Source organism: Micromesistius poutassou (assembly GCF_964030765.1).
Source record: "Micromesistius poutassou genome assembly, chromosome: 9".
NCBI classification, from domain to species: domain Eukaryota; kingdom Metazoa; phylum Chordata; class Actinopteri; order Gadiformes; family Gadidae; genus Micromesistius; species Micromesistius poutassou.
In genome coordinates, this window is record NC_140279.1 from 8,678,413 (window position 1) to 8,700,027 (window position 21,615).

The 21,615-nt window shown below is 43.3% G+C and overlaps 3 protein-coding genes across 4 annotated transcripts in view; 1 reads left to right on the forward strand and 2 right to left on the reverse strand.

The window, feature by feature from the left end:
• Positions 1–91: 91 nt before the first annotated feature.
• Positions 92–9,272, reverse strand: ppat (phosphoribosyl pyrophosphate amidotransferase). Its single transcript, XM_084473083.1, has 11 exons — positions 8,805–9,272; positions 4,442–4,508; positions 3,132–3,338; positions 2,592–2,704; positions 2,067–2,212; positions 1,820–1,892; positions 1,567–1,718; positions 1,310–1,437; positions 972–1,193; positions 766–886; positions 92–589 (listed from the first exon to the last, which is right to left on the reverse strand). Exons 1-11 carry the CDS (start codon positions 8,930–8,932, stop codon positions 414–416), a joined length of 1,533 nt encoding a protein of 510 aa, XP_084329209.1. The 5' UTR covers positions 8,933–9,272; the 3' UTR covers positions 92–413.
• paics (phosphoribosylaminoimidazole carboxylase, phosphoribosylaminoimidazole succinocarboxamide synthetase) lies at positions 4,929–16,933 on the forward strand. Its single transcript, XM_084473084.1, has 16 exons — positions 4,929–4,955; positions 5,466–5,634; positions 6,001–6,481; positions 6,589–6,638; positions 7,253–7,891; positions 8,020–8,079; positions 8,333–8,454; positions 9,512–9,551; positions 9,677–9,874; positions 10,278–10,456; positions 11,016–11,195; positions 11,478–11,591; positions 11,691–11,774; positions 15,898–16,078; positions 16,256–16,414; positions 16,632–16,933. The coding sequence occupies exons 1-16, from the start codon at positions 4,944–4,946 to the stop codon at positions 16,796–16,798; spliced, it is 2,835 nt and encodes a 944-aa protein (XP_084329210.1). The 5' UTR covers positions 4,929–4,943; the 3' UTR covers positions 16,799–16,933.
• A 909-nt stretch (positions 16,934–17,842) lies between these two features.
• The window catches only part of LOC311352892 (GTP-binding protein REM 2-like), a 5,594-nt gene continuing 1,821 nt past the window's right edge, over positions 17,843–21,615 (reverse strand). Inside the window, exons 3-6 of one of the 2 annotated variants that reach the window (XM_084472721.1) lie at positions 21,411–21,484; positions 20,142–20,319; positions 19,788–19,896; positions 18,173–18,471 (exon numbers count right to left, since the gene is read on the reverse strand). In XM_084472721.1, the coding sequence (XP_084328847.1) occupies positions 18,303–18,471; positions 19,788–19,896; positions 20,142–20,319; positions 21,411–21,484 (530 nt within the window). In that variant the 3' untranslated portion in view covers positions 18,173–18,302. Of the gene's footprint in view, positions 18,472–19,787; positions 19,897–20,141; positions 20,320–21,410; positions 21,485–21,615 lie in introns of both variants that reach the window. The other variant, XM_084472720.1, reaches the window with a different exon arrangement.

A 21,615-nucleotide genomic window follows, 5' to 3' on the forward strand; every position in this document is an offset into this window, starting at 1 on the left:
GTATTAAATTTCCTGAAGATAAAATAAAATCACTCCATACAACTGTTACACTACTTTATTGTTCATTTGTAGGAAACAGGCAGCTTAAAAGGTGAACCACCATTAAGTCAACTTGAAATAGGAAACAGCTTGTTTTTGAAGAATAGCCTTTATTATAAATGTAGTTCAATTCTGCTAAAATTAAACCACTTGAGGGTAAACAAAATGTAAGAAAATTATACAATCCTTAAATGCAGTAGAATATTCAATGATGGTGCAGTTGCACAAATAATGGCAGTGGTTGGACTTTTAATTCAATTTTGGAATGTCTCAAAAGCAGTACAGAATATCACCATACATTAATGTGATGTCCAGGTAGTAGGTTTCATAAAAGGCAAGAGACCTGAAGGTCAGTGCTTCTTTCTGCCACATGGTCACCACTCAAGCTCAACTGGGTATTTCCCAGTAAGGCAGGCGGTGCAGTGGCCGACTCTCCTAGAGAGTTTGTTGTTGGAGCAGATCATCTCGTCCTTCTCGTGCAAGGAGGTGAGGCCTCCCTGAACAGCAGACAGCAGGCCTTCCACGGTGAGATACTTAACGCTATCCGCTCCTACACAAAAAAACAGTGTTAGTGATAAACTGCAAGCCCTTATCTACTCCCTAGTGCATAATACATACTGTGTATAGATAACATTAATACAATATGTTGTGGATTTTGTCAATGTGAAGGGCCATAATTGTGATGAATAATGAAAAGGTAAAAGCCTAGAATCCAATATGACTCACCGATGTACCCAGCAATGTCCTGAAACTCTGGCCTGTTTGCAATAAGCTCTTCTCTGGTTGGAATGTTGATGCCCATGTAACAAGGATGCCTGATGGGTGGAGAGGCAACCCGGATATGGACCTGTCAAAAGAAAAAACGTCAATGTGCCATGACCAAAAAATCCAAACCCATAAATGAATGGATAATACAAGTGTTGTGTCCCAACCTCTTTAGCCCCGGCCTCCTTTAGCAGTTTAATTATAGGGGAGATGGTGTTGCCCCTGACGATGGAATCATCAATGAGCACAATCCGTTTCCCGGCAAAGTTGTCTGTCAATGCTCCAAACTTCTTCGCAACTCCCAGTTGCCTCAGGCGGGTATTGGGCTGAATGAAGGTCCGACCAACGTAGCGATTCTTACACAGGACCTCCACATACGGCAGCCCCAGCTGCCAGGTCGGGTAGAAGGAGTATGTTAGGAACATAGAAAATCTTGGTCAAAACACTTTATCAGAGTCTGTGGCTAAAAACCCTGTTCATTGTGAATCAAGAGAAGACTTGCGACCTGCTGAGCATATCCCAGGGCTGCTGGGGTTGCAGACTCTGGCACGGTGCTGACCAAATCTGCATCAGTCGGGGCCTCGATGGCCAACTGGCGTCCACATCGCTGCCTGACGGTGTAAACCATCTGTCCTGAAACAGAGTGAGGCAAAACCTTTAAAAAAAGGACACCAAACTTCTGAATGCAAGCCTGAATTAGTCAGAAAGGAAATGGGTAAAGTTCCAAGAGTACCCCAGGGCTTCCCAATAATCTATACACACCTTCAAATATGGAGTCAGGTCTGGCAAAGTAAACATATTCAAAGATGCAGAATGCCGGGACATCTCCCTCTGGGCGAGGAACAATACTCAGGGTTCTGACTCCGTGTTTGGAGATCTGGACTATCTCACCCGGCTGGACTTCCCTGTAGTACCTGATGAGTGAAGAGGCCAAAGCTCCATTAAGTAAGGAGGAAATTAGGACACTAGTGTGGCCGTACAGCGGCAGGGGGGCATCTTATGAAAGTCTACACACCTGGCACCAATGGACTGGAAGCTGCATGACTCAGAGGAAACCACCCAGCCCTCTGTATCCCCCTCACCGCCACCTTAACAGCAACCAAGAGAGCAAGTTCATGGTCTGCATGTGGCTTCCTCTGAGGAAGCACAGCAATGTTTATAATGGCTCACTAATTGCTCCCACATAGGTATGGCGATTTGACCCACATAGGAGCAATGCCACACTTTCCTTGGGAGAAAAAGGAAAACTTGCAAAGCGTCACCTGAACTTTGAAGTTTGGAGATGGGAACGATGCGCCCAATGCAGAGGGGCCGGTTCCCATACGGGTCCCGGATGGCATAGATGACATCTCTGAACATTACCAACAGGGAATAGGATGTGGGCGTCTCGGTCATCAGATTTTTGATTCTGAAAAATCAGGGTTTATATTATTCAGACTGTGCAGTATCCAGTGTAACAACGATGTAAAGCACAACCCGTTTCATTAATCTCTGCTGAAACACCAAGGTAAGCATGTGTTTATTTGTAGAGGAGCTTGTCATAGAAAATCAACTCAGTTTTACATAAGGTTACCTAACACAATAAACATATCTGAAATGTTACCTCAACTATTCCTTATGGATGTGTACCGCTTAATTTCATTGTAAGAGCATTTCCTCAAAGTAAGTACAGTAAAAACAAATGAGTATATGTTGTTCAGGTTGTTTCCAATAACTCCAATAATGAGCAACATAATAGTCTTGTATCATTAATCGCTGTATTAACAATCCTACTACCCAACACTGACCTGGCAACCCAGTCAGGTGCATCCACCTCTTCCATAGGTGGGGTGAGGGCGAGCAGCTGGGTGATGAGCTCACTGTCGGAGCTGGTTGACAGACCAACGCCATGGCGCATCACCTACACACACACACACACACACACACACACACACACACACACACACACACACACACACACACACACACACACACACACACACACACACACACACACACACACACACACACACACACACACACACACACACACAATTTGAATCCAACAAATCACATTTAGTACAGAAAGGATTCAAATATTTCAGAGATAACAAGCTTTGATACTCAAGGATACAAGAAACATTGCCTGGGCCACACAGCAAGGCTGCTGAAATAAAATATTGCAGCAAGGCTGCTGAATTAGAACAGAATTTGGCCAGTTTTTTACCTCTTGTTTTTGAAAGCCCTGCCAGTCTTAGCCCACTGAGTTTGTGGACATAACCCAAACTGCCAAAGATTAATACAATCAATTTGCATTTATAACACACACACACACACATACACACAACCTTTTTGCGCAGGGCAGCAGCGTTAATCAGCTCTCCGTTGTGGGCCACTGCGATCTCTCCATGCAGGGTGTCCACTACAAAAGGCTGGCAGTTCTGCAGTTCAGAGTTCCCTGAGGTGGAGTAGCGGGTGTGGCCGATCCCAAGGTTGCCATTTCGGAGCTTCTGAAGCGCTTCAGGTGGGAAAGCAGTGCTCACTAACCCCATCCCCTAGAAGAAGAGCAAGTGTTCCTTTTAGAACGCCAAGATTTTAATCCCTCTGTAAAAAAATATCACTGTAATAACGAGTATGGTCATGCATATAAAATATTGAAATCCCCTTACTTCAAGCTTGGGTTGACAAGGAAAATGTGAGACAAAATGAGTGTAAAGAGGCAGCCAATTTTGCCCTGTATATACATGAGACAACTTGTAGAATTTACTATAAAAGTTTTAATTGATATGAAATGTGATACAATAATGACAGTATTAATCAAAGGGATCCAGATTAATCAAGAGACTAGAAATTAAATAAGATTTTATTTCCCATAACAATTTTGAAATTCTTCCAGCGTGGTTAGTCAACAGACCATTATTATCAAGTGTAACATGCAAACCAATAGTAAAAATGCATAAACATGCTACATTGCTTGAGGTGCTAGAAAGTGGTTTTGAAGAATGCAGTCCAAAAATAAATGGTTTACCGTTAAACAATCCTCTCAAACGAAATATCACAAATCTATTTGCACATGAAAACATGTGTAATACTATCAATCAAATTAACGTGAGAACTGTTCATAGGAGTTTATTTCCTGGCTATGAAAACAATGTATTCCAAGTGGCGTTCAAACGCATCATTACAAAGTCTGTTGTCGCCTTTGAAATGATGACGGACGATTGTAACATGTGTTACACGTACATAGCGATGTATAATATAGAAATAAACCCAATACGCAAAAATGAATCAAAACGAATATAAGCTGACGATAAAATCTATCAAAACGTTCCAAATAGCGTATTTCTAGTTAATTTTCGAAACAGCTTCCGTGTCATTTTTAAACGTAACAACCGAAGTGATCTAACCCATGTGTGATGAATTGCGCGACGTATTTAGCCCCAGACATCAATGTCGTCAGTCAATGTGTATAGAACTGGCGCACCGCCGTGTTAAGTAAATGATCGCCAGTGGCGCACCGTCGTATTGCATACTTTGAAAATATGTAGTCTTGCTGAGACAGGTTAAATAACTTTCCAATTCATACGGATGGTTAACCGGTGATACTTTCCCCATCGTTGTTCCCTTATGAAACAATGCACCTTGCTTTTGACTTCACCTTGTGAGTTGTATATGTTGGTGGGCTGGCTCCATTGCTTGTGACAATTCCAGCACTTTCCTGGCCCCTATGTAAAAAGAAGGGAGAACATCAACAGTGAAAGCAACGATCTTGGGTGGATTGCAATTCAATTTCATGGCTGCAACGTTTTTTTCTGCACCACTCGAGGCAAACAAAACCAGTTCACTTCAACCACTTCTACGACGGAAGCAAGGAGGAATGTGCATCTCTACGGAACTGAAGCCATGTAAAATCATGTTGCTGCCGTTTCAACCTGTTTACCGAGCTGCTTCTCAGATTACATTTGGCCCCTCCCCCGTGCCACACAGCTTAAGCCAGTGGCGAGGCTGCTTTGTTACACGCAGGCGTAGATTTCGGGTTTAACCGCCTGGTTGCCTAGGAAACCGGGCGGCAATAAGAGGCGAATTGAGGGGGAAGAAAAGCGTTTCCAGGTCATTTCAATCATGGAGAAAAAAGCAAGGCAACAAAGGGGGGCAGAGGAATGGTGATAGAGGTAAATACCGACATGTAAAAGGCAGTGGGGTGAAGCAGAGTTGCTAGCTATTATTTCAGTTTGGGAAGCCCTGGTAGGTAAGCATGTTGGTGAGAGCAGAACTAGCTTTGGCTTAATCTCAGAGCGTCTGAGAGTGCTCGGTGTTCAACGCAACTGGGGGGAATGTTAGGCCAAGTGCATTATGGGGCTTGTGGAAAATGTATACTTTGTGCTTGTGTTGATTTGAAAAACCATGATGGGCTTTTGAGACAATCTTGTTTAAATAGAAAATGTAGATTTGATCTATATGTTCTCATCAGAATCCAACCTAAAGTCCTATTGCATGTTGATCCTGCTTCAAGTCAAATGCTTTCCTGCTTAAGTCACATGATATTATCTGCCTGACAACATCCTAAGCTTAAACAGACAAGCCTCTGGAAGAGAGTAGCATCAGCGAGTGCTTGGAGAGGAAATTGAATGCCATGTTATGGGTACTCATTCAGCACAATGCATTGTGTTTTACTCTCACAGATAGAAACAAGAGAATTTCCACGACCGACTCCAGAGCAGAAAGACGTGTCAACAAACTACAGCCAAGGAACCGGCTCACAAATGAGTTCTACACACAGGCCTACAGACGGCTGGGAAGAGCTGGAAGATGCGTGTAGTGATGTAGCCTACTCAGAAAAGGAATGTCATTGTAAGTTTAACGGCAAATGTAAAGTGTACGGGTAACAATTTAAGAAAAGCTGTAAAACGAAAAGCTATATGTAACAAATGTACTGTATCATAAAATTGTCAGATTAAGGAAAAACGCCAAATCCAAAAATGCTGGCTTCTCTGACAATGCTACAGCCAGTATGTTCTGAGAAATTTCCATTCTGGGTTGGAACGTTTGTTTTGGTTTTGGCCTGCATGTTATGATTCGCTATTCTAAGATAATCTGGGTTGCCAGATATTAAATAAATTGGTGTTGTGTCTGGGAACAAACGTCTCACTATCCCATCCCCAACATAACATCAGCATGTATGCCTGTTGGTGTGTGGATGTGTGTTGGTCTGTGCAGCGCTTCATGGGCGGATCCAAGGGCCTCTGCCTTACACTCCATACATAGCCGAAGAGGGGGGCCGCCATTGGACCGACAAGGAAGTGCGCGCTCTGCTGTGTGTGTGGGCCGACCGACACATTCGGGACCAACTCAAGTGCACGCTTCGCAACAAGTCAATTTTCCAGGAAATGGCCCATCAGATGCAACAGAACTTTGGCGTGGTTCGGAACTGGAAGCAATGCCGCACCAAATATAAAAACCTTAAGTACGAGTACAAGACTGCCAGGAACGTGCAGGCCGCGGGCAGCGGAGTGGGTCCGGGGAAGTACATGAAGTTCTTTGAAGAGGTGGAAGGTATTCTGACCGATAGGGAACTGGACATCGGGGCCTGGTGTAATGGAGACATGGAAGCGGGAATGCTGGGATCTCCGGCAGGCCAAACACCGCAGACCATCAGAGCCTCAGAGAATGAGGTCATCATAGAAATTGACGATGGCAAGTATTCATTTAATTTTTTCATATATCCGCAGCAGCAAATAGTTAATCAAACACACCCACTTGGTAAAACTCTTTAACTTGTCATGCTGTCCTTTCAGATGACAACAGTGACGACTATGAGAATGATGTAGATATGGAGCAGAGACTGAAAGGAACAGGTTTGAAAGAAACAAATACATCAGGCTGCACAGTATAAACCAAAAATAATGAAGTCCTTGTTTAAAAGATTGACTATCGAGAACCACACTTAAAAAAAGGTTATAGACATGTTTACTTACCTTGTTAAGCACATAGAACACTTTAACCTTATCACTCACCTGAGTGAGCATTATCAGTCATTATCCATCTCACAGCTGTGGGTTATCATTTTGTAGATGCCACATTATCAGGTCGCCTACTCAGGTTAAAGGCCTGATTTAGTGGAAGAACTTACAAGGTGGGTTCATTGGGAAATCAATGTACTTAAATACAATCAATTATTTAAATTGTGATTTTGGTAAGAGTTTTAACAGTGAGTTAGAAACATAACAGGGTTTATCTGCAAACTTTGCTGACAAACATTTATATAATCCACAACAATGAAGATTAAATAGTGGCAAATGTATGTCAAAGGAACATTCAAAGAAGACTGCATGATTAAAAATCTTTCAACAATACTTTTGATGATTTTGATATTTATACTGGGCAGCCCTGAAAAAAAAAAAACGGACAATAAAAAATATCTGTATTTCTGTTTTTGTACATCTGCTTAATGAATATTTGGTCACTCAAGATACCTGCCTATCTTCAACCCTAGCTGCGTCAGGCAGTGGCCAGTTCCATGTGGTTACTGTATCGGACACGGGCCGGAACTGGAGTGACCAGGAGATCCGGGCGCTTATTCAAGTGTGGTCTGAGGAGGGCATGTGCAAGCAGCTGGAGAACTCCACCAGAAAGAGGGACATCTTTGTCCAGATCTCCAACAGGTTAATGCTGCAGGGCGTTGAGAGGGACTGGAAGCAGTGCCACACCAAGTACAAGAACCTCAAGTACCTGTATCGCTCTCTGCAGAAGGGGAAGGCGGAGGGCGCCGACCCGCGGCGCCTCATGAGGTTCTATGATGAGGTGGACGCCCTTCTGACCCGCAACAGTACTGACTCACCATGTGTGATGGGATACACAGAGCCCTACATGGAGCCAGACGGACTCTCAAGGTTGACGGGCAATGAGGAGAGCAGCACGGCAGGAGTCAGTCCGACCAAATCGGTGACCGCCAAGTCAAGTCCAGGCATTGAGGAAGACAGAACCCAAAATCCTGATTGTTTCTTGTCTACAAGCTTGGAGGTCATGCAATGCATTCACGTTGCAGAATCTAAGCCACATGTAGTCAAGGAGCACAGTTTGGGGCAACAACAACAGAGAAGTGTTTTACGTGAGTGTGATACAATAGGTATTTCCTATTCATATTATTACAAACATTTGTGCATATGTGGTGGTTAAATGCATGCAAGGTTTGATAGAGTGCGGGATCATGTAAATTGAATTTTGTTCATGTTGCAGGTCATGCAGAAACAACGTTTCTGGAAAACAGAGGAATTAAGAGAAAAGCTGTACATCAAGGTTGTTAAGAGTGTCTATCCTGTTCATTAAGTTGTAAGACAGCCAGCAACGTGATTTTGCGCAACTGGGTTATCGAAGGACTCCAGAGTCCGGTGACTCTGAAATTAAATTATAAAAGACGGATGGTCAAGAGTTACAACTGCTGACCAAGTCGTGATTTGTAATGAAATCACATGCATCTACTTTACTGAAAAAGCATCTAATCTTATTGAAGGCCACATGTAACCCTTTCTTTGCTCATGTCTATTTTCAGATACCACAGTGAGACTTGCGAAAAGACTCGTTATCAGTAAAGAAGAACAGGACGACATTCCTATAATAGAGATGAGTTCAGTTCGTTCCATCTGGGCGTCTAAACCGATCACGGACAGCAAGGTAACCTCGATTCACCCCGTATTACTACAGAGTAGCCTACTAAGAACCAAAGCAATTTTACTAGTACAACAAAAAATGCAACTAAACAACTTATCAAAGCTGTAGGCCCATCATGTTTTGGGTTGTGAATTGTGGCACATGATCCAGCTGGTTATGGGTGATTGGAGTAAAAGGGAAGAGCATAATATCTAGTATTCAATGATGATTGAGTATACAACGTTTACGCTACTGTAAAGGTCACATTGTACAAGGTCATGCATTATTTGATTTTAAGACTATTTAATAGGATACGGAAGTATTAAAAACGTGGGCATATGAATGATCTTGTCCATCATGTGGTGACAACATACCTGTGTTGCAACGCCGTAAGCCCCAAAGTTAAGACCTGGGCAACTTCCAGCTGTGTTGGCCACTCTCCTGCTGCAACACATCCGAAGACGCCGCACTCTTCTCCGATCCCATTCTCTTCAAACTCCATCCTTAATGGACTTGGCTTGTCTTCGCTTCACGTACTTACAGAAAAAGTTAAAGAGCGCGATTACACTATGATTTCCTTAACCACGTGCAAATCGGTAGACTTGCTAAGTGTCCAGTCAATTGAACCGTTTCGACACAACTGGAACGGCCTATCGATAGAGCGGATAGAAACTTACTATCAGTCGCACGTGACAATTTACGATCATTAAACTTTAAGCATCCTCATCTGATAAATGAACAATTTACGTTTTCGATGAATACATGAATGTTCTGACGGCTTCTGATGAACTATTTCGGATCATTGCGCCCGTAGAAAGTTGAAAAAGAGGGTTGCAGTAAAATACTAGGAGTCTGATTCTGGTTTGGTGAAATGGCAACGTTATTACCCCACGTGGTATCACTGCAGTGCTCTGGTTGGCTCTCGTAATTGGTCTTCGCGTCACTTTAGCAAACTTCCCTGTTCCTTTCCTTGAGTCAAACACGCGCTCCCTTCTCTACCATCTGTAATTTATAAGCCACGGGTTGATTTGCAGACGTTTAAAACGCTGTCGGTCGTCTTGTCTTTTGTTGTATTCTCTAGGACAACACGTTTTGCAAGAACACCATGGCCACTGCACAAGGTAGGCCGACTCTCCAATCCACCTAAAAAAGTTTTGCGCATCATTCTTCACATTTCAGCAGTCTATCAAATGTTAATGGGCGCTTTTGTGGGTGTGCATGTTTTTTTTTGTATGTCTTTTGTTAGAGTTGAAACTTGGCCTGAAACTGAACGAGGGAAAGACGAAGGAAATTTATGGGCTTGTGGATCAGCCCGGTTTAGTTCTGGTGCAATCCAAAAACCAGATCACTGCTGGGAATGCGGTTCGGAAAGACCAGATGGAGGGCAAGGCCGCTATCGCTAACAAAACCACCAGCTGCGTGTTCAAGCTGCTGCAGGAGGCAGGTGAGAAACACCGTCCAGAGTGATTTAGCCCATTCGAGTCACTGGAACTGTGGAACGCTATTTTTTTTTAGGTGTTATGCAATGTTTGCTAGTTTTCCCCCATGAATCGGATGTCCTATGTCACGTTAAATCGTAAAAAAGTCAATATCTCTAATGAACTGAGTTGTTTCTACGACCTTCTTAATTATAGCCTATAGTAAATGTCCGGAGCGACCTACTTTTCGACAGGCACATGGGATACTAATGCATGCATTTCTATGTACATGTTACAGACAATAATTTCCCAAAATGTTAATGAGCGAGCACATGGTTAATCCCCCAATTGAAATAGTCCATGCATGCCCCATGCTCTGCTCTAGAAGCATCGAATAGAGTGGATATGATGAATGCTTGTAACGTCCAGGAATCAAGACGGCATTTGTGGAGCAGCACTCGGACACAGCGTTCATCGCGGCCCACTGTGAGATGATCCCCATCGAGTGGGTCTGTCGCAGGGTGGCAACCGGGTCCTTCCTCAAGAGAAATCCTGGCGTCAAGGAAGGATATCGCTTCTCTCCACTGAAGCTTGAGATGTTCTTCAAAGTAAGCGCATTGTGTGCTCTCAGAAGAAAATGTGTAGGGCTTGTGTAATTATTTTATTTAACCTTTATTTATCCAGGTGAGTCCCATTTATACCTTTTAGCCTCTTTTTCAAGGGAGTCCTGATACATCATGTCGCAATGACCGCGTCCATTACCAAAGTATAGGAGCATAGAAATATTATTGGTAGGAATGGTGTTTTGGTCATTCTATAGTAATTCATCTTGGAATTATTTTTCTTTTTGGGGAAAGGTTGTGTTTTTAAAACGTTCACAGCATTTCTTATATGACAAAGTTTTGATTGGCCTAGTTTCAGGTATATTTATCTTTATTACTTGACAACTCTTTCGCTTCATCACAAAATAGCCAGGAGTATTGCCACCAAAAAATCACATGATGCATTCAGGTGTAAAAGCCCTATATCCTTTTCCACCGTCATTGGTTTGCCGGCATGGGATTTTTACTTTGCCCGCTTGAATTCTTCTGCATTATTAGTTTTCTCTATGTTGCTATTAGACCTTGGTCCTACACTTTGCTTTGAATGTGTTATTTTTTGTTTTAGGATGATGCCAACAATGACCCCCAATGGTCGGAGGAGCAACTGCTGGTGGCCGGGTTCTCTCTGGCTGGGCTCGCCATCAGCCAGTGTGAGGTGGACATCATGAATCGCAGCACCGTGGCCATCTTTGAGATCCTGGAGAGGGCCTGGGCCACCCAAAACTGCACTTTGGTCGACATGAAGGTACATAGACTCACTGCTGCCCCCTATTGTTAAAAATACTTAATGCAAATTGAGATTAAAGTGTGCAGATTTGAAGATGATGCACATGCAGGATGAGTTTTATCATTTTATATAAACAGGGACAGATGGGGGATATATTTGTAACTAGTGTAGTCTGCTAACTGTGCACTGGTACACTAAAGAAGACTCATTAGTGCTATGAGTGACCGCTGTGTTCTTCCTATGAAGTGAAATGTCTTGAATAATAATTTAGGCTCTATTTAATGAATATCTTTTTTGTAGATTGAGTTTGGTGTCAACGTCACCACCAAAGAGATCGTCCTCGCTGACGTGGTTGACAATGATTCATGGAGGCTGTGGCCGGCAGGAGATCGGAGCCAGCAGAAGGACAAGCAGGTATAGGTTCTCCACCTTTTGTGCACTAGCTCTCCACCAATGCAGTTCTGTTGGGAGGAAATATCTTTGAATTAGGTATATTTTTCTTCCTTGTGTTAGGTGTACCGTGACCTTAAAGAGGTCACACCTGAAGCCATGCAGATGGTTAAGAGGAACTTTGAGTGGGTGTCCGAAAAGGTCAAGGTACGTACTACCACTGATAAGACCCCTCTGTTCTCGTTGGCTTTCATGGCCTTTAGCCAGCATGTGGTCATTGTGGGGGTTTGGTTAATTTTCAGCCAATTGGATTTCTACAGAACACAACAGTGTTGTGAAAATCCCATTCGTATTCTACATAGAGGTTTTGATTATTAGCCATAATGTTGTAACCATCCAAAGTATACATAGCACGAGCCGTTATGTTTGAATGTATGAAAATATGGTATATGCTCCTGTAGAAGCTAGGGCTGCTCGATTATGGACAAAATTCATAATCACGATTATTTTGGTCAATATTGAAATCTCAATTATTCAAACAATTATTTGAGTTTGAAAACATGATGCATTTATTCATCATTTCTCTCCAAAAACACTTTGTAAATGAGAACTTTGAAATTTCCCCTTAAAGAAATACACAAAATGTTCAAATAGAAAATAATGTCCAGATATGTATCCAGCTGTTCTGCAATTTCTATTAACAAATAATAATTAAAAATCCTTTCAACTCGATTATATTAATTTGGTGATTGTTTCATGCTGAAATCGCAATAAAAATTTGATTAATCACCCAGCCCTAGTAGAAGCTACAAGTTTAAAGAACCTTTTTAAGAAAAGATTTATTAGGGACTGAGCAGAACCTGCAAGGTCCCTGTTGTAATTGGTCCGTTTATTATTATTTTTTCAGAACTTTGACTGCATTTTCCCCCCCTGAACATATACGAAAACTCATTTTTTCTTGGCATATTTGTGGGGACTGGTGAAATATTTGATATTCTGTGTCAAATTCACATTGGCCCCAAGGTGGCGCTATACCAACTGTTCAAAAGTGCAAACATTGCACAAGCATATCTCACCACCGGTTTGACCTACACTCATGAAACTTTGCACACACATGCATATCCTCATGATCAACAAAAAAGTCTCTTGGACTGAACACTTCCAGTAGCCATATTTTCCGCCATTTTGAATTTAGTTAAAAACAGTAAATTCCCCAAGGATCCCAGGTTTTTCGATTTTGACACAAATTCTTTAGCACATATCATCTATGGCCCATTGTCTTCAATCTCACATAAGGATTAGTCTGTACAATAAAGTTTAAAGCACCATTAAGTTCTAAAAGGGGTGTGGTTTAAACCGCGAAAATAGTTAATTGCTCATATCAACATCAAGTTTGACTCCTATGATGTTGACCCCAATACAAAAGTTCAGAATCAAATGCTGAACAAGATAAAGTCAACATATTTTCAAATGGGGCGTGGCATCGAAATGGGTGTGGCCTGTCACTAAAATCGCCACAGTTCATAGACGCAATGTTTGATTTGAGCGGGACCGACTTAGTGGCCGTTGGGGACCAAAGTTCCAACTGCACAAGTAAAATAAAGTCGATTGGAAAAACAACATGGCCGCCACAGGCTCTGGTGTCAGGGTAAATCACTCTGCGGACACCGTAATAGTTATGAATATGAAATTCACAGGACATGTGTAGACTCAATAACTAACTAACCTAACCCTCACATACAAAAAATCGTGTTTCTCATGTTTGTAGCGCCCCCTACAGGATCTTAAAAAAAAAGAAGGCGCAGCCCCTGCGCCACGTTTCACCAATATGTATGAAACTCGGTAAGCACGTATAACCTCCCATGACCTACAGAAAAGCCTCTTGGACCCATGCCCCAAAACCCACCGGAAGTCGGCTATTTTCATTTTAAATTTTCACTCTGCGGCCATTTTGAATTCTTTTTCACTTTTCCGCCTTGTATTTGAACTAACTCCTCCTAGGGAATTTATCGGATCTGCTTTAAAATTGGTCAGTACAGTCAAAAAATGGTGCTGAACCAACGCTGTGCTATTTGTGACTGTACGTTGAAGGGTGTGTCTGTGGCGTGCCGTCAAAGTTGGCCATTTTTGAATTCCGTCGCCTTGTATTTGAACTAACTCCTAGGGAATTTATCGGATCTTCTTCAAAATTGGACAGTACACTTGAATAATGTTGCTGAATGAATGCTGTGCTATTTGTGACTGTACGTTGAAGGGCGTGTTCGTGGCGTGCCGTCAGAGTTGGCCATTTTGAATAATTCCGTGGTCTTGTATTTGAACGAACAAACTCCTAGGGAATTTATCGGATAAGCTTCAAATTTTTTCTGTACAGTCAGAAAATGGTGCTGAACCAACGCCGTGCTATTTGTGACTGTACGTAGAAGGGCGTGTCCGTGGCGTGCCGTCAAAGTTGGCCATTTTGGGTCTTTTTCGCCTTGTATTTGAACAAACTCCTCCTAGGGAATATATCGAATCTGCTTCTACATTGGTCAGCGCACGTGTTACGACGGCACGTGACCACGTGCGCACATGTCACGACGGCACGTGACGCGGCCGCAAGCCGGTGCGAGGTCCCGTTCATCACTGCGCGCAGTTTTAATTCACAATGTGATTTAAAAGCACTACACAGCCCACAATCCTAAAGTGTAACACTGTCGTTGATTGGTGGAGCTCGCTGTTACCATGGAAAGGAAAGTCATGTTGTCGATAACTGCTGTCACTGAACTCGCTTACCACAGAGCAACCATCATTTTCCTTAGACTTATGGAAAGTTAGAGTTGTTGATGGACACCCAAGAGGTGATTGCAGTCAGGAACAAAGGAACGTACCATTTCGATGACAACACTAATGTGTTTGTGTATGTGTGTATGTTAAATTAATTAAGTGTTGTGCAAGTTCACTAGCTCAAAGTTCAGTTTAATATGAACTACTTCACAATTTAGAACTAAGTTCCCCGTCAGATGAGACTTGGTCTTGGTCCCCGTCCCCGTTCATTTCTTTTTAAAAATAATTTTTCAATAGAACCTCCTCCTACCCATCCACCCCCAGCCCCCAATCATTGCCACTGCCCAAACTAAACTAATTACTGCATGCTACTATAGAATCAAGATATCTTTTTAAAAGCCAAGAAAAAACAATGCAAGTTTGCAAACAATGTTTCATATTATGCAGAAAGTGAAAAACCGAGCTAACTGCAGCTGCCTGTCTTTTTCAAAACAGTCAGTTTGACTCGGATGGAGGATAGGGCTTAACGATTAATCAAATTCAAACCGACGTCGCAATGTAATAGAAAGCAATTTTCGGAGGGTCGGAATCAGAAACATATGGGCTTCATGTGTAGGTAGTCGCTACGCTCCACGCCGCTATGCTCCACGCTGCTCCACACTACATTTGTGATTGGTTTGTTGACCAAAAAAAAAAGACTGCAACCCGACCGCCAGGGTGTCAAGTAGACCGACTACAACCCGGCAGCGATCACTGCCGATCCCTTAAAAACCCTGAAACGGCTCTGGAGATGGGTGTTCATAGGAAAGATATGACGCCCCTCAACACAGTGACCATGGGCGGTTTTACGGCTACAAAAACCCGACCGCCAGTGTGTCAAGTAGACCGAATAACACCCTGCAGGTATCACTGACCGAAATTATCTAGCGTGTATATATGAACGAGATTCAAAACGGCTCCGCAAAATGACTAAGGAAAAAAAACTGGAACAGAGACAACACAGCAACATCAACATGAGTAGTTCTAACTGGAGAGATGGTGAAATCCGCGAGCTGCTGACCATCATGGGAGAGAAGGTGATGCAGTCGCATTTAACAAAGATGTTGAAAGATGGTGCGATCTAAGAGAAAGACACAGGAACTTTCCTTACAAGGCTTTTTTCGGGCAAAGGTGGATTTTACCCCCTCTGTTTTACACAGGCAAGACAGTGAAATTGCAGGATGTCTCACGCCGCGACTACTGGCTTGGCAGTGTAAAAATGCCTACAGTTATACTCTTATCACAGCACCCCCAGCCTGGCCCATGTGACCTTCTGATGAGATATAAATATACCACGCTTTTTAATTTATTTTTATGCCCATAATGGTTTTGTTCTAAACTGGTACTATCTCTTCTTCATTGATCTAAATGTCTTTACCAAGTTCGAATTGTCTGAGTGCTGTCAAGTGGTGGTGGTGGCGGCAGCAGTAAATACTACTTGCATAAAACAAAAGTACTTTCAGAAAAAAACCTGTATAAATACGTCATAGTAATATGGCGTATTGACTGTGAATGCGTTGTTCTTCAGCTGCTTCTGGAGAGCCCGGCGTCGGGCAGGGTGGTGGTGCTGATGGGCTCAACCTCTGACATGGCTCACTGCGACAAGATCCGCAAGGCCTGCGGATCCTACGGAGTCCCCTGTGTCCTCAGGGTCACCTCGGCACACAAGGGCCCCGATGAGACCCTGCGCATCAAAGCAGAGTATGAAGGTGTGTGAGTGGCAAAAAGTGTCCAGTGCCACACTTTTGTTTATATTCAGTCTACACGCTCATCGTTTTGACTATAAATGTTGGCAAGCTCTTGGATATACATTTTAGTTGCAAAAAATGTACATTATGTACATAAAAAAAAAAAGACCATTGCATTAAATGTGTGCTGTTTCCTAGGCGATGGCGTTCCTACTGTTTTTGTGGCTGTGGCGGGAAGGAGCAACGGCCTTGGCCCGGTGATGTCGGGGAACACGGCCTATCCCGTCATCAACTGTCCCCCAATCACTGCAGACTGGGGGGCACAGGATGTGTGGTCGTCCCTGCGCATGCCAAGTGGTAAAGCATGGTCATAAACTGACCTTTTTTTTTTTATATCCTTTTTTTGTTTTTAAGTTGGTACCCCAGTGATACGACCTGGGTTCGACCACATTGGAGGTGGCCAACCTGTAGGCCTCCTTTCAGCAGGCTGCCTAATGCCCCTGTTCTTCACTCTTCACGTGGTGGTCCCCGTAGAGAAAAGGTCTAACCTCTGGAACTCTCCTCTGATCCACAGGTCTCGGCTGCTCCACTGTGCTGTCTCCAGACGCTGCAGCCCAGTTCGCCGCCCAGATCTTCGGCCTCGGCAATCACCTGGTGTGGTCCAAGCTGAGGGCCTCCATGCTCAATACCTGGGTGTCTCTTAAGATCGCTGACAAGAAGTTGCAGTCCTGCAGCCTTTAAGCCAGTTGCTTTCCCCATTCCAGACCTTTTTTTCCCCCCACATATAATTACTTGTATTGGTGTTGTCTTGGTTCTTTCTGTCTAACTACTGTCCTTAATCCTGAAACATTCATTAAACCTCATTCTATAAGTATATGTGGCTGTATGGGCTAGAACATTTATTTATGTGCGTTCCATTTCTTCTAACTATTTCAAGTTTCAATGATGACCATTAGTCCTGACAGCAGCAGTTGACACATTTTAAACCTTCTCTAACTTTTGTCCATAAATATATTTTATAAATCATATCGCATGGCCATACCCCACTTCCTCACATGCATGGCCGTTCTTAGGGTTTCGTGTTTTATGAGCGTGCACTGCACTAAGACTACCACACGAGGGAGCTTGTAACACATTTCAGGGCTAAATCCATTAATTCACTTTAGTGATTTTGGAGCCGAGTGAGTCACAATCTGAGGCCATATTTTTATATATTTGTTTGTTTTTCAAATCTTTGAACTGCTGTGATGCAACAAAACTAACAACCTTGTCGTCATTCTGTGTGGTTGGATGTGGGAGGCTGAAAAGGGGTAGCAGCACTAGCCTGCTATCTGTCCAAATCCTCTGCCTATTTCTTTTAATGTGTTTTATATGATGCCTCTGTTCGGTGTGTCGTAATTCTCATGTGGCCTTTTGAGTAAAGGGGTACGGTTGAGGAATCTCATTGGACACGATGTATATGTCACAAATGCCTCTAACCAGGTCTCCTCGGTAACCGTTGCCCTGGCAACAACCACGCTCCATACAATAATTCTGCACTTCCTTTTCAATCTCCTGCCCTGCTCTATCCAGACAGTGATGCATGCAGTCTCGATCTACCCTACATTAGTGTTCTGTATGGGAGATCATGACACAGGAACAGCTATAGCATGCCTAAAGTTAACGTAGTCATGACTATGCTAGGTTTGTGCCATCTTTTTATGACAACATGACCAGTCATTGTATCGTGCTCGACGAAAATGTATCATTTGTTAGCTTCAGAAAATGAATTTATTGTGAAAACATTTTGTGGCATTCTACAATCATGACCTCCATAGGCTATATATTTACAAGTGATTCTGGATTGGTAATGTTATGTTCAAGTACCAGTGATTTCAATATAGACGCATTTGTGAACGACGGCATAATGTTATTTACGACCTAACTACTTGTGATCATGTACAGCAATGCTTATCTCATATCTCATTTTACCATTTGCACCTTCTCATCTCCATGATTGATCTCTAGCTTCTAAACCGGCTTTACCTTGCTTTTGTTTCTACCTTACACGATTTTGCTAGCCCTCCATTTTCTTCAGAAGAAAATATTTAAACATATAGATTACAGCCTGGAACATCACAGAGCCCCCAGGTCATGGCAAGACCGGGACTTCTGCCTGAAGAACCTCCCGCCCTCGCGTTCACGATCCCGTGGGTACCTGGGCACCAGGTTAGTAAGGAAGCGCTTCGCTCGAGATGTCATGCTCTCACGTTGACCCCCCCCGATCATGTCCTCGGCACTGGCGCCCGGGGGCCACGGAGCCTGACCCCTGGCTAGCCTCACGGCGCACTCCAGGAGCTCGGGGGTTCTGTGGTCCAGCGAGGCGGAGATCTCCAGATACAGACACTGGAATAGGGCTGCGCTCGTCACGGCCTCTAGAGGGATGGGGACGGTGTGTCAGAGAGATGGAGAGGAACCAAGATCAGTCGATGGTGGCAGCTTAGGCTGAGGTTTGGGTGATGAAAGCGCTGACTAAAACAGCTGAGGACTACTGCTGCTGTTATTAACATGGCTGCATGCGGTTGTGTAATTAGAATGATGGAGTACCTTTCATTACCCAATCAGGGTTAAACACCTAAAATTTGTAATCGTTTTGCAATATTGTACATTATGCATGTCAAAAAAAACAACAACAGCTGTAGAGAGGTGCTAAAGGATTAACACGTGTTTTATGAATATTAATATTGGCTAGTAGCCACTGGTGAAGTACTTAGGCCCTTCCCAATTCTCCCCCTTCCCCTAGATTTGAGCCCTAACCCTAGATTTTGCACATTCCCGTGAGGTGGGTGTCCCAATACTTAGGGGAGCAAGGGGGAGTGCTGTTTTTCCCTTAAAATCAACCCTTGAATGCTAGCCAGCTCGGGAGCTGACTTGCAGCTAAGGGCACTTAAAGCAAGTGTTCTTGTTCAAGGGAAAGAAATGGGACTGGGCCTTAAAGGACAATTCCGGTATTTTGAACATTGAGCCCCCTTTCTGGTTTTTCTAGGATGAAATAGAGTGGTTGACACCGAAATTTTGACTAATGGTCCTGTCTCGGGCATTTGGCTCATTTCAAATCGCCCCTGCCTGCTTCAGAATGGCTGGCTATGGGCATTCACAAACCTGTCCTTAAAACAACCCTAAACGTTCATTTTCAGAAATGTGCAACTCATCGAGTGGTAAGTGGTGTTCGTTGATGTTCCAAATCAAGTATCGTACAGTTTCTGTCGTGTTTTATTTGGCATTTTGTAAATCACATTGAAACGGAAACCGAGATACCAGAAATACTCGAGATAGGACCAATAGTCAAAATTTCGGTGTCAACCACTCTATTTCATCTTAGGCAAACCAGAAAGGGGGCTCAATGTTCAAAATACCGGAATTGTCCTTTAATGTGTCTGTGTAGGACTAGGGGCAGCAGTCGCTTGGTGCATTTGAGACCAATGTGGATGTACGCCTTCCTATTTTATCTTCAAACAAATTACAATTGCATTTCCTACCGACTAAAGAGAGCTGTCTGTGAATTGCATGTTAAAATTAAAAGCAATAATTGTACTCCAGGGAGTAAAACTTAAGGGTCATCCTCATTGTGCACAAATCTACGTCTGTATATGTTTGTTTTGACCAGAAAGGTTCAGATCAGAAGGTTCAGAATTTCATCATATTGCAATATCAAGAAAGCAACGTTAGCTAACTAAGTAAGGAAATATACCCAACACAACACATGCTGCAATCCCATTTGTATGGTACGAGTCGTAAGGTGTAAATCTTGCAGTATTTCATGGAGGGCCGCCCCCTTTTGGTCGGTCCCACTCGTGATTCTGAAAGTAGAGCGAGTTCAGTGAGGCAGACCGTACGACTCAACAACAAAAATGGCTGCGCCCGTAAAGAGCCAGTAGCTAACAATGACAATGACTAGCCAATGAGAAACGGGAACGCTAGAAGTGCTGCAAGCCAGGAAATTACATCACGTTCTCGCTAGAGCAGGTCGGACATACCGGTGTACCATATAAATGGATCGCAGCAACAGCTTCTACGTCAGCGGACTATAGGACGGCCATCTTACCCTGGGCGCTGACCTCACGAGAGCGGACAAGATCACTCTTGTTGCCCACGAGGATTATGGGAGTCTGAGGCTGAGTCTCTCTCAAGAGGAGCCGGAGCTGAGCGGTGCGGTGAAAACTCCTCCGGTCGGTCACAGAGAAGACCAGAACACACACCTCGCACTGAAGACCTGACAGGTCCTGAGAGAATGGGGGAGAAAACACATGGTGCCAAACTAGCAAGCTATAGCCTGGTTCGCTTCCCAATGCAGCGCTGGAGAAAACACTTGGAGAGGTGATGGAGAGTAGGAGGAAAGCTGAGCCAGCCGTTCTGAGGGACCTCAGAATCAGCCACAATTGATTTACCAGTTATAGAATGACCATTGTATTCATAATAGCACAATGCACCTGTATTTGTGGTACCTGGAATGTACACACACACACATTTATTTTCATGGTATGAATAGAGATCATTGAGTAAACACGAGTCACTGACATTAGCTCAACACCTTTTGGGGCCGCTTTAGGCGTTAAGTTAATTTATTTAATTTCAAAGATTGAGTTGGTATATAAAGAAAACCCAAGGCTTGAAATTATTTAAGCTTACTTTAGCCCTTTACCATAAAATATTTCCCTTCATTAGAACAATCTGACAGCAGGGCAGATAAATGACATAAAATGCACTTAGAAGGCAATCAATTCTGAGGAGGCAGGAGAGAAATAGTTGCGTTTGGCACATCTGTTATGTTGGCAGCGTTGTCTCACATGAACACACACAAGAAGTCTGTGAACCCAGCCCGAGAGATGAGAAGAAAACCTGTGAAAAACCTCCTGATAATGAGCTCCCCACACTCGTAAAGCCAGATGTAACAGCAGCTCAGCTCTGCTGCCAAATTAGAAGATGACTAATGTTCTTCACCCCCCCCAACCCTTTTCTCCCCGTGGTATTTCCCCCCATGAGTATTTCTGTTTTAGCACCTCCAGGTGCTTAATAAATACTGACATAAATAGAAAGCTGTAAAATATCAGTCACCACCATCCATCCATCATACTAGTTTATGATTGACTGTGTAATACTTTTGTTACAATTGTTCTGTAAATAATTCACATGCATTGTAAATTTATTTATATATAATAATTTTACCTTTAACACTTAAATCAATATTTTATCCATCAGTTGTTAAGCCTAAAGAAATGCTCCATCATTTGTTTTAAACTGTTGTTTCTAAACGCACTTGCAATCACACTTGCTATCACTATTGATAGTTGCATGGTGACAGAGTCTGGCTCACCTGCCTCCAGTTGTCATAGATAATGATGGTGCTGTCCTCCTCATCCACGGTGACGGCGCGCACATAGCCCTCCCCTGAGAGAGAGCCAGAGCACACAGACGGTTACGTCTCTCCTCAGAGCGGGAGACCTGGTGTGGTTTCTTGTGCAGCCACTCTGGCACCGGCAGCCTTTTACAGACGCTATAGTGTCACATCAGCCACATGG